We start from the raw sequence: 18,192 nt of genomic DNA on the forward strand, positions 1-18,192 counted from the left end.
CTCAGGCATGTCTGGTTCCTTTCAAGCCCTACCTGACCAATACACAAAATCCTGTCTGGGGTGGTGCACGCACCTCCCCTGGCAGGAAACCCTTTGTCCACACCTCCCAAGCTGTGTGTCTGTGGTGGCAGCATCCATTTTGTGGAGCTGAGGCTATGTCTGATTTTACCCGGGTTTCAGGTACTGTACATGTCGTGTCCCTCTAGAAGGGTCGAATGCTAACCCCGTCGCCAGAATTGGCGAGGGGTTAGTATTCCAATTCGTATGACACCTTACTCGACATGTTTTGATAAAGCCAAACCAAAGATAGCATTTAACCGCGAGGTTCATAATGCACTTAAGAGTATATGGTATGACGATATCTGGAAACAGTAGAAGGAAGTTGTTCCGACCACTGCAGACAGGCTCAGCTCATGCCAGAGCACCATTTCACATGGAACCAAGCACTCTGCCTTCAGGATTGTTAAGGCCTGCCATAGGAGTGACTTATAGGTTAACAGGTGTCCCATTTAAGGTTAGGTATAGGTATACTACACCTAAGTAAGAGGTGGTTACACCAACTTACCCCAGCTGAGTGATCAGCCAGTTGTGTCAAATTTGTTAGGCCAGGCCAGTGGTGGCACAATACATGCTTCAGCCCCTGGTAGGCCTTAGATACACCAATGCCCTGGGTACTTAGTGTACACTGGTACAGGGGCTCACAGGGTGATCCACTTCCAATTGGTTATGCACCTAGGGTGCATAGTGTAAATTTAGTAGAGAGAACAGCAGGCTGGGGGTCTGATTGGCAGGCCCACAGCCTCAATATGTCAAAAACCAGAGAAGCAAAAAGCAAAAATTTGGGGTGACCATAGGATAGCAGACCCTACTCTCCTACACCCGGTGAGGCCCAGGAAGGCCCGGACAGCTTTCTGGGTGGTGGGGGGTTCCCACGCCCGGATGGCATCAACTTTCGGTTGGAGGGGGGCCACCTGGCCGCTCCCTACTTGATGGCCCAGATAGGTCACCGATCCTTGGCCTATCTGGCATTTGCTGGCCTTGATCGTGAGCCCGGCCCTTTGGAGGGCGGTCAGGACTGCTTTGAGGTGTCCCAGGTGCTCAGCCCAGTGGCTGCTGTAGATGGCAATGTCATCCAAATAAGCCGCGCTGAAGGCCTCTAGCCCGGCCAGGACCTTGTTCACTAGTCTCTGGAAGGTGGCCGGGGCATTCTTCATGCCGAAGGGCATCACCCGAAAGTGGTAGTGCCCGTCAGGGGTGGAGAAAGCGGATCTTTCTTGGGCACCGGGGGTGAGCTGGATCTGCCAGTACCCAGCGGTGAGGTCAAAAGTGCTCAGGTAGCGGGCTGCCCCTAAGCGGTCGATGAGCTCGTCGGCCCGGGGAAGAGGATGGGCATCGGTCTTGGTAACGGTGTTCAGGGCCCGGTAGTCCACACAAAATCGTAGCTCCGGGGGGTGCCTGGTGCGGCGGCTTTGGGCACCAGGACGACGGGACTGGCCCAAGGGCTGTCGGAGGGCTCGATGACCCCGAGAGCCAGCATCTTCGCCACCTCAGCCTGGATGCAGGCCCGCACCCGGTCGGGTACTCTGTAGGCTCTGTCGCCCGGGGGGACTGTCCCCAGTGTCGACGTCGTGAACACACCATGGAGTCACCCCCGGAGTGAGGGAGAAGAGGGCCGCAAAGGGCTGCAACAGTTGCTGACAGTCGTGGTGCTGTTCCGGGGTCAGGGAGGGGGCGAGTTGGACGCCTTCGATGGTCCCGTCGTGGTCGCTGGTCCGCAGGAGGTCGGGTAGGGGCTCGGAGTCGCCTTCGCCCCCGTCGTCGGTCGCTAGCAGTAGGCTTCGTTCAGTCCGGGCAAAGTGGGGTTTGAGCCGGTTAGCGTGCAGAACCCGGAGGGGGTTCCGGGAAGATTCCATGTCGATCAGGTAGGTGACAGGGCTCTTCTTTTCCACCACCTTGAAGGGCCCGGTCCATTTGTCCTGGAGGGCGCAGGGGTCAACCGGTGACATGACCCAGACCTGCTGGCCCGCTCAAACTCGATGGTAGAGGCGTTTTGATCGTACCATCTTTTCATGTCCTCTTGGCTGGCCTCGAGGTTGGCTTCGGCCAGGGCTCGGAACCACCGTGTTTGGTTGCGGAGTGTCAGGAGGTATCTGTAGACGTCGGGAGGGGCATCTCAGGGCTTCGTCTCCCAGCCTTCCTTGACCAGGCTGAGGGGTCCTCGGACGGGATGCCCGTACAACAATTCGAAAGGGCTGAACCCCAGGGACTTCTGCGGGACCTCCCGATAGGCAAACAGGAGGCACGGCAGCAGGACATCCCATCTCCTCCGTAGGGGCTCTTCCAGGCCCTTGATCATGCCTTTTAAGGTTCTGTTGAACCGCTCGACTAGTCCGTTCCCCTGAGGGTGGTATGGGGTGGTGAACTTGTACGTGACCCCGCACTGCTGCCACAGGGACCGCATGAATTTAGAGATGAAGTTCGTACCTCGGTCGCTCACCACTTCTCGGGGGAACCCCACTCTCGAGAAGATCCCCATTAAGGCCCGGCCCACTACGGGGGCGGTCACAGTTCGAAGCGGGATGGCCTCAGGGTACCTGGTTGCGTGGTCTACGAGGACCAGGATGAAGCGGTGACCCAGGGCGGTCTGGGGGTCCAGGGGCCCTACGATGTCTATTCCGACCCGTTCGAAGGGGGTGCTGACTGCTGGGAAGGGCTGGAGAGGGGCTTTGACCCGTCCCCCCGTCTTGCCGCTGGCTTGGCAGGTCTGGCAGGACCGACAGTGGTTGTCCACGTCCCTCCGCATCCAGGGCCAGTAGAAGTGGGTCACCAGGCGGCTGTAGGTTTTGTCCTGCCCCAGGTGCCCAGCGAGGGGCACATCATGTGCCAGGTTAAGGAGGAACTCCCGAAACCGGAGGGGGACCACCAGCACTCGACTGGCCCCTAGTTCGGCAATCTTCTGCTCGCTGTACAGTAGTCCTTCGGCCCAATAGACCCAGTGTGTTCCGGTCTGGTCACCGTTGGCCTGCGAGGCCGCTTGTTGCCGGACTCCTTCAAGGGAGGGGCAGGTCTTCTGTTCCTGCACGAACTTTTCTCTGGTGGGGCCCCCGTCGTGGCGCCATTGGGCAAGTTCTGGGAGTGTGCCGAGAGAGGCGATCTCGTCCGGGGGGGGCACCGTGGATCTGGCATCGGGGTCTGCTTCTTCCTCGCTGGAGGCAGGCGGTGGCACGGGCACCTCGGGCTCGATGGTGTCGGGGGCCATGGACGAACGGGGAGCCTGGGCGGCCATGGACCGGGTGGTGGCGCAGGCCCATTCGGGTAGTCCTAGCATTCGGAGATGCTCTCGCCGCTCCACTTGAGCCCAGGGGGAACTCTCGAGGTCGTTCCCCAGGAGGCAGTCCACCGGATCGTCGTCGCGGACAGTCACCTTCAGTATGCCCGTCACCCCTCCCCATTCGAAGGGAATCTGTGCCATCTGGCACATGCTCTCGCTGTTGTCGGCCGTCTGGACGGGGCATAGCACATTTCGCAGGATTTGTTCGGGGGCCACCAGGTGGCAGCGGACAGCGGTGACACTGGCTCCGGTGTCACGGAGGGCTTCGGCCCGTCGTCCATTGATAGTGACCCACTGTTGGTACTTCTGGGTGTTGCTCGGGATGGGGGTTCGGGGCACCATTTCTCTGCTGCCCAGGCAGACCAGGGACATAGCTGCCGGCTCCCACTCAGTGGACCCCCCGCTGAGGGGTTCTTCCTCTTCCTCCCCTTCTCCCAGGGCGGCCGCCACTAGTTGTCGGGGCGGGGGCCCGCTGGTCCCACTTCGTCGGTTCATGGGGCAGGCAGGGTCGCTGGCATAGTGTCCTGTTTGTTGGCAGCCGTAGCAGGTTATTGTGGGACGGGGTCCGGCTTTGGCTGGCGCCGTCCCTCTTCGGGCTAGGCTCGGGGAGGGGTGTTGCTGAGGCGGCCCTCGCGGCGGACTCCGGGGCGGCCCGGCGGGGATGTCCCGACTCCTGTTCGACCCTCCTCCCCCGCCGAGCTGGCGGGGGGGTCCGGTGGGGTTTCGCTGGTACTCCCCCAACGAGCTCCGGGGGACTCGGGTGTTGACCCATCGATCGGCCTCGGCGGCAAGCTTCCGCGGCTCGGTCAGCTTGCTGTCGAGGAGGTGTTGTCTTAGCTCCACGAAGCAGTTGTTGGAGAGGTGTTCCCAAATAATGAGGTCGACCAGCTGCCCGTAGGTGGCGACCTTGCTCCCCTTGATCCACCCTTCTAGGGCCCTGCTGAAAAAGTCAACATACTCTACCCACGTGGTACCGGGGATTTTCTTGCAGTCTCTGAACCGCTGGCGGTACATTTCCGCGGTTAGTCCATAGCGGGTGAGCAGGGCCTCCTTCATATGGTCGTACGAGGTCATCACTTCTTCCGGGAGCTGGAGTAGGGTGTCTCGGCCCTCGCTAAGGAACCGACCCCATAGGCCGGCACCCCAATCCTTCCGGGGTAACCGATGGGAGGTCATGGCCACCTCGTACGCCTTAAACCACTGCTGGATGTCGTCGTTTTTATAGTATTCTTTGACGACATCTTTGGGAATATGGACCTTGGCCTCGGTGGGCGGCAGAGCGTCTCTATTGCTGGGGGTGCCGGTCTCCCCCTGCTGGGCCTTGAGCTCGAGTTCTTTGAGGCCCCGCTCGTGTTCGAGAGTCAGCCTTTTCTCCTCCAGCTCTCGATGCCGCTTCTTCTCCTCTATCTCCTCTTGTAGCCGTAGCTGTTCTATGGCCAATTTCTTTTCGGCCAGCAAGAGTTCGCCGTCCAGCCGAAGTCGTACGAGCTCTAGCTCCGGACCTTCTCCCGCTCTCGTATTTCTTCCGCGGAGAGGCTGGTTTCCAGGCTGTTTCTCCCCCCCGTTCGCGGGGGTCGGGTCTGGTGGCGTGGCTGCATTCAGGGGCAGGGGACCTTCGCTCTGGGAAGTACCCGCCTCGGACTCTATCCAGGTTCTCAGGGCTTCCTGCATCTCTTCCTTGGTACCTAGGCCGGTGGTCGAAATGCCCTTGTCCTTGCAGAACTGTTTTAACTCTTTGTGTGTGTACTCTTCCAATCGTTCTGGTTGGAACTCCATGGTCTGTGTTCGTCTGGATGGATAGCGAGTGGGTTACTTGCTTGTACGATCTGCGTTCGGCTCGGATCCCGTCGCTGGCCACCAAATGTTGGAAGGCGGACCTCGGGGGAGTCGGAGAGACCACCCAGAGGGGCCCCCACACTGCACGAAGTAGCCGAGCGCTGCTGAGAAGCCTCCTAGGAGAGGTCCTTCTCCTATAACGTACTAGCACAGTAACACCACCACACAGGACTCGAGGCTGGTTATCACGATGAGCAATTCTTTATCAGCATTTAGGAGGTAACGGTTATCGATATATACAAGGGGGGGATCGAGGGATCCGCAAGAGTCTCAAAGTCTTTGGTAGGGACGGGGTAACGGGACAGTCTTTGGTAGTAGCGGGGTACGAGGGTACCTTAGGCCCAGTTCTTGTTCCTCAAGCTGGAGGGACTCCGTGTCCCGGAGTGGTGGAGCCGCGACGGCGTCAGCAGGGCTCTGGTGATCAGTTCGTGGAGCTTGAGCCGCGACCAGGTCAGCAGGGCTCTTCAGGTGGTTCAGTTCAGCTCGAGCCGCGACGACGTCAGCAGGGCTCTGGGGGAGGCTTCAGCGAGGTTGGGCCGCGACGGCGTCAGCAGGGCCCTGATGTTCCGTGAGGTTCCTTGTCTCAATAAGGTGGAGCCGCGATGCAGTCAGCTGGGCTCGTGGTACAGGGTCAAGCAAGAGTTCTTCTCCGCAGGATCAGCCGCGATTCCATCAGCAGGGCTCTTGACTCCGGGATACAACTGCCGTTCCCTTGCGGGGTTGCCCCAGATATAGGTCTGGAGCTCTTTGATGTCCGGACCCTCGCGCCTGGGGGGGGTGGAGAGGCCGGGCTGGGAGAGGCCAGACTCCCAGCGGGGGAGGCGCCAGGCCCGGGGAGGCCGGAGGACGATCGCACCTAGGTGTGGGGGGGACGGCGGGGGTCCCATCGAAACTCTCCTCCTCCGGGAGAGGTGAAGTGGCCACGTGGTGCCCCCTGGCCAGATCTTGGTGCCTCGAGGTCGGGGCTTCGCTGGGGCCGTGGCCGGGGGGAGCCGGGTTGCGTGGCCTGGTGCGTGGAGCAAGCATGGGGGGAACCCCAAAGAGATGAGGGGTTCCTGTGCGGCCTGGAAAAGGGGGCCGCTGAGGCGGGTGTAGGCAAAGGGGTACAATCCAAGGGGGGACCTCGAAGGGAGGAGAGGTCCCTGGTGGCCTGAAAGGGCGGCCCGTGTAGGCCGGTGCGGGGGGACGAGCACAAACCACGAGGGTTAAGACCACGCCACGAGGCCGGGTCCAACAGCGGGTTACACCATCAATTGGTCCAAATCTGTACTATATATTTTACATGGCCCTCCACCTAGGCTACCTCGCGGTTATACGATTGAATTGGCCGCTGAAGGTTTTAAGTACTTGGGTATCTTTATCACACCTGACCCCAAAACATTTTATGATCAAAATCTTCTGGGCCCCCTTAAACGGCTACAAGAAGACGTGAAACACTGGAGGTCGCTACCCCTGTCCCTCTTAGGAAGGGCAGCCTTATTTAAAATGCTTGCACTCCCTAGATTTTTATACGTACTTCAAAACTGCCCATTCCTGCTTGCTGACAATTATTTTACCACCATTGAAGGGGAACTCCGTACCTTATTATGGGACGGAAGGCGCCTCGCATCACCCTCCAGAAGCACACCAAAGGGTGGTACGATGGGGGGATTGCCCTTCCGCATCTACGCCTATATTACTGGGCCTCACAACTGGTGGCCATCAACCACTGGATTCATGGCTCCCCGTCGAACCCGTCCTTCCAACTAGAACAATATCATACAGGGCGGGAGGGATATCTAGGTGTTCTCTACAGCAAGTCCCGAAGGGGCCGTTACCTGGGGCCTGGGGCCTATGTCACAAACTGTGGCCATTTGGCATAAGGCCACCAAGCGTCTAGAATGAGCGTATAAACTCACGAAAGCCACATCGTTGTGGTCCTTTCAGCGGCTGGGATTGCTCTGCTACCACACAGGCTTTGATAAATGGGATACCGTTGGCATAACCAACATAGGAGACCTGGTCTGCAAGGGCAAACTTTTCACATTCAAGGAACTGCTAACCAAATATGCTCTTGCACCAGGAGAGGTTTTTCGATATTTGCAGATCAGACACGCTCTTCTCACAAACATTCCAGACCTACCCTCCTTACCAGAACCACTCTTGACAAAAGCTATCTCCGCACTTACCGTAAACTCTGTAACACCATACCTGACTCCTTTCAGACTCTTCGGGACCGCTGGCAGACGGACATAGGGCCAATAGATGACGAGGATTGGCAAGCAGCATTAATGTCCCCCAGGGAAACTGCGATAAATCACTGCTTTTGCAACTAAAAGTTCTACACAGGTCATATCTTCCCGGGGTAGGCAGCCGTACAGATGCATTGTGCCTTAGAGGCTGCGGCCAAGACACCACCTTTGATCATATTCTGTAGGACTATCCTGAGATACGTCCTCTGTGGAATAATACAAACAAAAAAATCACATTGGGTAAGCAGCTCCATTTATCACCGCGAATTGGGATTTTTAAAACATGGGAGGCCACCGACCCGATGGACATAGAGCAACAATGGGTGGCACTGGGGTACCTGCTGGTGAAACGGGCTATAGCGATGCTCTGGGGATCCAACACACGGCCGTTGACAGTTGGATGGGTGGCGGAGATGGATAGATGCATGATAGCGGAGAAGGAGGTCTACAAACAGCAGGGATGCCCCAAGAAGTGGGACAAGAAATGGGGGGGATGGAACGCCTTTAGGGGGGAGATTTCTACTTCACTGACAGAGGATATGGTGATGAGGAAAGACTGAAACAGTGACCTTCCAAACCATTAAATATATGTAGTCTGTGAGTATTGACGTACTGTAATGCACAGAAATTGGAATGTGATATGTTATTGCAATGATGACTGTGCTTTCAACTTTAATAAAATTGTTAAACAAAAAAAAAAAAAGAATTTTGAACCATTTGTATTCACAATTCGGGCGCAAACTCCAGTTTGGTCCTGAATGGTAAGCCCACAACCATTGGAAGGCCCTTGTTATGTTTTTTTACAAGATAGTTCTGATTATCTTTTTTCAGGACTAAGAACCCCAGTTACTGATGCGGCCCTTCAGGGTGGCCTTACCATAAGCCATTGTTGTTCTCAAAGGTGATGTTTGATGTCATTAAGGATGATGGAGTAATGACTTTGCTAATTACTGCTGGCTGAAATTGTGTTTTCTTTCCAGGCTCTGAAAACGGCACACGCTGGGATTTCCTTGTCGGAACAGGAGGCTTCAGTAGCGGCTCCCTTCACTTCCAAGGTCACCAACATAAAGTGTGTCCCAGATCTCGTCAAGTAAGTCCAAATGTTGGTGCATTGGGAAGTTCTGTCGTGTGCTGTTGAGTTCATTGAATAGGAGGTGAGGGGTCCTGCATCGGAGTCAGAGATTCTGATCCTGGTGGTGCCCAGTGACGTGGCTGGTGATGATCTATGAGACGTTTAAGGGGATCCGAAGGGTTTGAGCCTCTGACGTGGCCAGGTGTCCTTTGCACATGCCTCTCTGTCCTTTCCATTCCTGTGCCTAGTGGTCCTTGCTCAAAAGATAAGCCAGAGACAGACACCTTTCAGGATGGACTACGTATTCACCAAACAAGGGCACTTCACACCAGCTTCCACTTCCACTCTTCCAAATATAAGGAACAGTTTGAGCAGTGTGTATGTCCCACTTGCTGTTTGTGTGGCTTGAGTCTAGCTGGGAAGCCAAGAGCTGCTGGTTCTGCAGAGGGTGTGAATGTTAGGCTACAGGAAAGGGGGTGTCACCATCTTAATGTGAGCTGCGACGAGACCCCTTCAGAAAAAAACAATCAAACTCAGTGTTGGCCTGGTGTTGGTAAGGGACATTGTGTTCTCAAAGGAAATTCACCTGTTGTCTGCACCCTACAGAGAAGATTAGAGAACTAATCGGTTGCCGCTGAGCTGCCTGATTCGAGCTCTGGCTTGGCAATGTGGATAAGACTCAAAGCACTTGGGGCAGTATTTATCAAGGGGTTGAGTCACTTTTCCAGCCCACAACGTGGTACCAATCAATCAATCAATTGCATTTATAAAGCGCGCTTCTCACCCGTACGGGTCTCAAGGCGCTGGGGGGTGGGGGGGGGAGTCAGCGCTCGAAGAGCCAGGTCTTGAGCTGCCTTCTGAAGGGGAGGTGGTCTTGTATGGCGCGAAGGTAGCTGGGAAGAGAGTTCCAGGTCTTCGCTGCCAGAAAAAAAAAAGACCTGCGTCCGGCGGTGGCTTTGCGAATGCGAGGTACGGCTGCCAGGGCTTGTCCGCTCGAGCGTAGGGTGCGAGGAGGAGTGTAGAAGGAGACGCGGTGGTTGATGAGTTTTGGTTCGAGGTTGTGCAGGGCTTTGTGTGCGTGGGTGAGGAGTCTGAAGGTGATCCTCGTGTTGACTGGGAGCCAGTGGAGTTTCTTCAGGTGTCCGGAGATGTGGTGGTGGCGGGGTATGTTCAGGATGAGTCGTGCGGCCGCGTTCTGGATTCGTTGAAGTTTCCTCTGCAGCTTGGTGGTGATGCCGGCGTACAGAGTGTTCCCATAGTCCAAGCGACTGGTGACGAGGGCTTGGGTGACGGTCTTCATGGTATCGGTGGGGATCCAGCGGAAGATCTTGCGGAGCATGCGGAGAGTGTTGAAGCATGCCGAGGTCACCGCGTTGACCTGTCTGGTCATGGAGAGGGATGAGTCCAGGATGAAGCCGAGGTTGCGTGCGTGGTCGGTGGGTTGGGGAGTGCTGCCTAGGGCGGGGGGCCACCAGGAGTCGTCCCAGGCGGTAGATGTAGGGCCGAGGATGAGGACCTCCGTCTTCTCTGTGTTCAGTTTAAGCCGGCTGTCTGTCATCCAGTTCGCTACTTCCTTCATGCCTTCGTGTAGTCTGGTTCTTGCTGAGGTGGGGTTGTTGGTGAGGGATATGATGAGCTGGGTGTCGTCTGCGTAGGATATGAGGTTGAGTCCGTGTTTACGTGCGATGTTCGCCAGGGGGGTCATGTAGATGTTGAAGAGGGTGGGGCTGAGGGAGGATCCTTGGGGGACGCCGCAGATGATCTCCGTAGCTGTGGATCTGAAGGGGGGGAGGCGGACTCTCTGAGTTCTTCCGGAGAGGAAGGAGATGATCCATTCCAGGGCCTTGCCTCTGATGCCGGCGTTGTTGAGGCGACGTATCAGGGTACGGTGGCAGACTGTGACGAATGCTGCAGAGAGGTCCAGGAGTATGAGGGCCACGGTTTCTCCTTTGTCGGTCAGGGATCTGATGTCGTCCGTGGCTGCGATGAGGGCGGTCTCGGTGCTGTGGTTAGCTCTGAAGCCGAACTGTGAGGGGTCGAGTGAGTCGTTGGTTTCCAGGGCGGTGGTGAGTTGAGCGTTGACGATTTTCTCAATCACTTTAGTGGGGAACGGTAGGAGCGAGATGGGCCGGAAGTTTTTGAGTTCGGTGGGGTCTGCTGTTGGTTTCTTTAGGAGGGCGTTCAGTTCGGCGTGTTTCCAGTTCTCCAGGAAGGTGGCGGTGGTAAAAGATGTGTTGATGACGTCTCGGAGGTGGGGTGCGATGATGTTGTCGGCTTTGTTGAAGATGTGGTGCGGGAAGGGGTCGGATGGTGATCCTGAGTGGATGGAGTTCATGACGCGGGTGGTTTCCTCGGTGGTGGTTGGGTTCCAGGTGTGGATGGTGGTGTTGTCGGTGGCGGGTTCCGGTGGAGGGCTCGTGTTGGTTGTGGTGAAGCTGTTGTAGATGTCGGTGATCTTGTGGTGGAAGAGGGCTGCGAGGGAGTCGCAGAGGTCCTGTGAGGGAGGGATGGAGCTGTTTTCGGTGTCGTGGTTGGAGAGCTCTTTGACGATGCCAAATAGTTCCTTGCTATTGTGGGCGTTGTTGTCTAGTCTGTTCTGGAAGGCTGATTTTCGTGCGGCGCGGAGGAGTTGGTGGTGTTTGCGGGTGGCGTTCTTGAGGGCAGACATGTTCTCGTCGGTTTGGTTGAGGCGCCAGGCCTTCTTGAGGGTGCGGCATTCTTTTTTGGAGTCCTTGAGGTCAGGGGTGAACCAGGAGTTTTTCTTGTGGTTGTTTTTGTTTGCTTGGGTCTTCAGGGGGGCCAGGAGGTTGGCGCAGTGTGAGATCCAGCTCGTGAGGTTGTTGGCGGCTTCGTTGGGGTCTGTAGTGCTGGTGGGTGGGTTCTGAGAGAGGGTTGATGCGAGTTGTTCCGTGGTGATTCGGTTCCACTGTCTTCTTGGTGGTTGTTGGGCGTGGTGGTGTACGTTGGTCTTCTTGAAGCTGAAGTGGACACAGCTGTGGTCTGTCCAGAAGAGTTCGGTGGTGTGGCTGAACGAGATGTGTTTGCTGGAGGAGAAGATGGGGTCGAGCGTGTGTCCGGCGTAGTGGGTGGGGGTGTTGACTAGTTGTTTCAGTCCCAGGTTGGCGAGGTTGTCCAATAAGGCGGTGGTGTTGTTGTCGGTGCGGTTCTCCAGGTGGAAGTTGAGATCCCCTAGGAGGATGTAGTCGGTGGACGGGAGTGCGTGTGGGCTGATGAAGTCTGCGATGTCTTCGCTGAACTTTGTGCGTGGTCCTGGTGGTCTGTATATGAGGGTGCCTCTGAGGGTGGTCTTGGGGTCGCTGTGGATTGAGAAGTGGAGGTGCTCGGCGTCGGGGAGTGAGTCGTCGGTGTAGGTAGCGATGCGGATGGAGCTCTTGTGGGCGATGGCGATGCCTCCTCCGGTGCGGTTGGTGCGGTCTGTCCTGATGATTTTGTAGCCGTCGGGGATGGCTATGGCGATGTCGGGTGCCGAGGAGGGGTTCATCCAGGTCTCGGTGAGGAAGGCGATGTCCGGGTTTGTAGAGTCGATGAGGTTCCACAGTTCGATGGCGTGCCTGTGGGCGGATCGGGTGTTGACCAGGATGCAGTCAAGGTTGTTTCCGGGCGAGTCATTCCTGTTGGGTGCGATGTGAGTTTGTAGGCAGGTGAAATGGCAGTTGCGGCAGGTGAAGGGTACGTGGGTCCGCTTTGGGGTGGCGTGGCAGCAGCCCGGCGTGTGGCCGGGGTTGAGAGCGGTGAGGACGGCGGAGTCGTAGGTCAGGCGGGGGCGGCGGGGGAGGTGGGAGTCGCAGGGGCCAGGGGTTGTGGCACTGGGGGCGGTGCAGGCGCGGACGGGCGCAGACGGGCTTGTCTTAGGCACGCCTCCGGCGCGCCAGCGGCGCGACCGCCATTTAAGGGTAGCCGGGGAGGAGGGGTCAGCTGGGAGGCGGGAGGTGGGCGGGTAGGCGGGGGAATCCGAAGGCGGGGAAAAAAGAGCGGCGAGGAGGCCTGGAAAAAAGGTGGCCTGGAAAAGTGGCGAGAAGGCCTAGAAAACCCTAAGAGGGAGGGGGCTGAAAAAGGAAGAACGGCGAGAGGGGGCACAGGGCACTCAGGGGGCACACGTACGGGGTACACGGGGAAAAAAGAGGATTTACAGTCAGACCGGCAACACAAGCACTCGGGGTACACGGGAAAAGAAGGAGCACACTCACACACTCACAGGAGGAGAACAGTGAGGAGGGCAGTCAGGGACTGGTGGCGTTGCGTGAGCAGGGGAGCGACCTACCCGAGGGTCAAGGGTTGCTACCTCTGCCTCGCAGCGGCCGCCATTTAAGGGTAGCCAGGGAGGAGGGGTCAGCTGGGAGGCGGGAGGCGGGCGGGTAGGCGGGGGAATCCGAAGGCGGGAAAAAAGAGCGGCGAGGAGGCCTGGAAAAAAGGCGGCAAAAAGGACGGCGAGGTGGCCTGGAAAAGTGGCGAGAAGGCCTAGAAAACCCTAAGAGGGAGGGGGCTGAAAAAGGAAGAACGGCGAGAGGGGGCACATGGCACTCAGGGGGCACACGTACGGGGTACACGGGAAAAAAGAGGATTTACAGTCAGACCGGCAACACAAGCACTCGGGGTACACGGGAAAAAGAGGATTACAGTCAGACCGGCAACACAAGCACTCGGGGTACACGGGAAAAGAGGGAGCACACTCACACACACTCACAGGAGGAGAACAGTGAGGAGGGCAGTCAGGGACTGGTGGCGTTGCGTGAGCAGGGGAGCGACCTACCCGAGGGTCAAGGCAGCCCGAGGGTCAAGGGCCAGCGTCAAATCCCTAAGATGTGATTTATCAAGCAACGCAAGGCCCAGAGTTTCGCAACGCAGCGCAAATGGCTGCCCTGTGTTATTCTGCCACAGGGAGGCGTTCCATGGGTGGAGTGTGGGTGTTCCCACTCATCCACACATGGATTTTGGTGCATTCCCAGATTTACCATTACTGGTAGACCTGAGAATGCACCAAAATGCTACGCGGTCCTAGGGGAGGAGTAACGAGGAGAAAAAGCTTCATTTCTCCTTGTTGTTTCAGCTTTCTTTGTCTGCTGCATTCTGCAGAACACATAGAATAAGGAAAATGCCTCAGGGGATTGTTTTGCTGCAAAAGGTGCCCATTCCAGCACAAAAACAATCCTGTTTACAGTGCAGGCACCCTTGCACCTGCATTGGCGCTAGCCACCACATTGTGCGCAAGCTCTGGGAAAAGGTAGGAATGCACCATATTGTGTTAAATACGGCACATTCCTGCCTTTTCCCTGTAACGCAGTGCCGTACAGCAAGATGACTTGTGCTATGCTGCGGTAGATCGAAGGTGTTCTGCTGTGTTGATGCTCCAGCACAAAGCAGCTCAAGGGCAGTGAATGTTAGATGAATCAGAGGGGATGCCCTTCCATATTGGACCAAGCCTTGGCGAAGGTTGCCTGAACCATATGGCTGCCACAATGCTGTCCATAAGTCTGTAATTTAATGAAGGCAACTTTTGGAATACCACCCGCTCCAAGCTCCATTTGTCAGTGTCTCTGATCACTATTTCTAGGCACAGACCCTTCACAGCTCCCACAGCACTTGGGCAAGTTCCTTCCAGCAGGAAATGTGGTCTCAACTTCAACAGCACTCAGGTTTCTAGGAACTTCCTTCCAGCATGGGCGCTCTTCTTGAACCCCCAACAACACTCTCGCTTCTAAGGTGAGTTCCTTCCAGCTGGGAGACTCGTCCCACCTCCTGACATATAGTGGATTTAATATCATCCTGCAAAAAGACAGTAGACAAAATATTTACTATCTAAACATTGTCAAGGTAAGTAGATACATGTAAATGTACTTTACTGTATTTAACTCCACATGGGCATACATGTTGTAGGATGTGATGATGTGCGAGACACATAGGCCCAGATTGGCAAAGAGCTTGCATCAGGTTTGCATTACTTTTTTAACGCAACACCGCTCAGTGTCCTTCTGGGATTTATGAAGTGACACCAATCACAATTTATTGGTTTCTAACTCTAAGTAATGCAACACAATGCTGTATTGCATTACTTTGCATGAAAGGGCATCCCATGGGTGGTTCATGAGCATTCCCATGCAATCTCCAATGAGTTTTGGAGCATATCCCTAGCACAAAGAATAGGAGATGGGGCAGTTGTAATAAAGAGAAGTGTCTTAATTCCTCCTAGTTTTTTTTCTCTTTGTATGTGTGCTACATTCTGCAGCTCACATACATACAAACAGGAAAATGTAAAGCATAGATTTTGAGCAGGAAGGGACACTATTCTCTTTAGCAGGTGTTTGTGACACACATGCTGGTTTATTTGCCTTCATAGTGGGCGTCACAATTGTGGTAAACTATTTTGCAAGGAGAGGTGGTGACATAGTGGAGACCTACCGCCCAGCTCTTCTCACTGATCATGCGGAGCACCGTATGATGACCATGTGTGGTTGAGACCTCCTGCCCAGCTCTTCTCCCTGTATGATGACCATGCATGGTGGAGACCTCCCGCCCAGCTCTTCTCACTGATCATGCGGAGCACCGTATGATGACCATGTGTGGTGGAGACCTCCCGCCCAGCTCTTCCCTCAGTATGATGACCATGCGTGGTGAAGACCTCCCACCCAGCTCTTCTCACTGATCATGCGGAGCACCGTATGATGACCATGTGTGGTTGAGACCTCCCGCCCAGCTCTTCTCCCTGTATGATGACCATGCGTGGTTGAGACCTCCCGCCCAGCTCTTCTCACTGATCATGCGGAGCACCGTATGATGACCATGTGTGGTTGAGACCTCCCGCCCAGCTCTTCTCCCTGTATGATGACCATGCGTGGTTGAGACCTCCCGCCCAGCTCTTCTCCCTGTATGATGACCATGCGTGGTGAAGACCTCCCGTCCAGCTCTTCTCACTGATCATGCGGAGCACCGTATGATGACCATGCCTGGTGGAGACCTCCCGCCCCCGCTCTTCTCCCTGTATGATGACCATGCCTGGTGGAGACCTCCCGCCCAGCTCTTCTCCCTGTATGATGACCATGCGTGGTTGAGACCTCCTGCCCAGCTCTTCTCCCTGTATGATGACCATGTGTGGTGAAGACCTCCCGCCCAGCTCTTCTCACTGATCATGCGGAGCACCATATGATGACCATGCGTGGTAGAGACCTCCTGCCTAGCTCTTCTCACTGATCATGCGGAGCACAGTATGATGACCATGCATGGTTGAGACCTCCCGCCCAGCTCTTCCCTCTGTATGATGACCATGCGTGGTGAAGACCTCCCACCCAGCTCTTCTCACTGATCATGCAGAGCACCGTATGATGACCATGCATGGTGGAGACCTCCCGCCCAGCTCTTCTCCCTGTATGATGACCATGCATGATTGAGACCTCCCGCCCAGCTCTTCTCCCTGTATGATGACCATGCATGGCGGAGACCTCCCACCCAGCACTTCTCACTGATCATGCAGAGCACCGTATGATGACCATGTATGGTGGAGTCTGGCACGGTTAGGTTCTGCTGCCCTGTCAGGGCCCGGTGGTCCTTGTTGGTAAACACAAGACTAGGCTGATGGGCTTTAGAGTCATTAAGGGCTGGTCTGTGGAGGCACACCATCACCACCTTTACTTGTGTCTTGTTTTGAGCACTTGATCGGTTTCTAGTTTTAGTGACAATAACATTGCTCCATCTGCTTTGACCCAGTAACCAACTGACCCATCGTTAACTCACTGTGCTCCGTGAAGAGTTTACGTTCCTTAGAATCCCAATAAAATCATAACTATTAATCTATCTGTGAATCTGCAGTGATGGGAACTGAGCACCGCCCTGAAATGAATGGTGGCCTCTGGTCTAAGTTCCTTGGGACCGGTTGGTACTTTTCACTCCGACTCCAGTTCAAATCCTATTGGAAACCCTCATCCTGACTGACCCTAACTCCAGTCAGGGTTTATCGCAGTGGCCATCCTGACTCGCCTTGTGCACAGGGTCAGTGTGGGCCCTCCTGTTTCCTTGGAGGAGTCCATCACCCTTGCTACACAGAGATAGCATTATTTTACTCATGTAATTGGTGTGAACGTCAGACTTCATAAACAAATATTTGGCAACATCCATGTTGAGTTTGAGTTTGGACTCACTGCTCTTGATTTCCCAGTATGAGATCTCTGAGGCATGCAAGCTGTTCTCTGCTGTGTCTCTGCTTCCAGGATGACATCAGGAGTGTGTAGCGAAGAGTGCCTAAGCTTCTTTTTGAAATGTTTCCATGTTTGTGTGATGTTGTAGAGCACAGGTGTGTTTGTGTGTGCATATGTTGAAGTACATTGAATACAATGCATTGTAACTAAATCTACATATTTGTGTCTGAACAGGGAAGGAAGGGCAGCGCTTGTGACGTCACTTTGCATGTTTAAATACATGGCCATTACCAGCATCATTGAATACATTGATACTCTGCTTCTCTTCTGGGTAAGGTTCGGACAAACCCTTCATGTCAAGAAGGAACCAGTGAATGAACGCCTCGTTGCATTGCTGCTACTACTGCATGGCCTCTCGTTTGTTATGAATGAACCAGTGAATGAACGCCTCGTTGCATTGCTGCTCCTACTGCATGGCCTCTCGTTTGTTATGAATGAACCAGTGAATGAACGCCTCGTTGCATTGCTGCTACTACTGCATGGCCTCTTGTTTGTTATGAATGAACCTGTGAATGAATGCCTCGTTGCATTGCTGCTGCTCCCACTGCATAGACTCTCGTTTATTGTTATGAATGAACCAGTGAATGAACGCCTCGTTGCAGTGCTGCTCCTACTGCATGGCCTCTCGTTTATTGTTATGAATGAACCAGTGAATGAACGCCTCGTTGCATTGCTGCTCCTACTGCATGGCCTCTCGTTTATTGTTATGAATGAACCAGTGAATGAACGCCTCGTTGCATTGCTGCTCCCACTGCATAGACTCTCGTTTATTGTTATGAATGAACCAGTGAATGAATGCCTCGTTGCATTGCTGCTACACCTGCATGGACTCTCGTTTATTGTTATGAATGAGCCAGTGAATGAACGCCTCGTTGCATTGCTGCTGCTACTACTGCATGGCCTCTCGTTTGTTATGAATGAACCAGTGAATGAATGCCTCGTTGCATTGCTGCTCCTACTGCATGGCCTCTCGTTTATTGTTATGAATGAACCAGTGAATGAACGCCTCGTTGCATTGCTGCTCCTACTGCATGGCCTCTCGTTTATTGTTATGAATGAACCACTGAATGAACGCCTCGTTGCATTGCTGCTCCTACTGCATGGCCTCTCGTTTATTGTTATGAATGAACCAGTGAATAAACACCTCGTTGCATTGCGGCTACTACTGCATGGCCTCTCGTTTGTTATGAATGAACCTGTGAATGAATGCCTCGTTGCATTGCTGCTACTACTGCATGGCCTCTCGTTAATTGTTATGAATGAACCAGTGAATGAACGTCTCGTTGCAGTGCTGCTCCTACTGCATGGCCTCTCGTTTATTGTTATGAATGAACCAGTGAATGAACGCCTCGTTGCATTGCTGCTCCTACTGCATGGCCTCTCGTTTATTGTTATGAATGAACCAGTGAATGAACGCCTCGTTGCATTGCTGCTCCTACTGCATGGCCTCTCGTTTATTATTATGAATGAACCAGTGAATGAACGCCTCGTTGCAGTGCTGCTCCCACTGAAGGG

The 18,192-nt window shown here is 54.9% G+C and overlaps 1 protein-coding gene across 1 annotated transcript in view; it reads left to right on the top strand.

Moving 5' to 3' along the window:
• The window catches only part of LOC146788629 (putative cation-transporting ATPase 13A4), a 389,548-nt gene that overhangs the window by 261,238 nt on the left and 110,118 nt on the right, over positions 1-18,192 (top strand). The window contains exons 23-24 of the mRNA XM_085633188.1: positions 8,379-8,488; positions 16,852-16,948. Of these exons, the coding sequence (XP_085489314.1) occupies positions 8,379-8,488; positions 16,852-16,948 (207 nt within the window). The remainder of the gene's footprint in view (positions 1-8,378; positions 8,489-16,851; positions 16,949-18,192) is intronic.

This window comes from Triturus cristatus, chromosome 11, assembly GCF_964204655.1.
Source record: "Triturus cristatus chromosome 11, aTriCri1.1, whole genome shotgun sequence".
Classification (NCBI taxonomy): domain Eukaryota; kingdom Metazoa; phylum Chordata; class Amphibia; order Caudata; family Salamandridae; genus Triturus; species Triturus cristatus.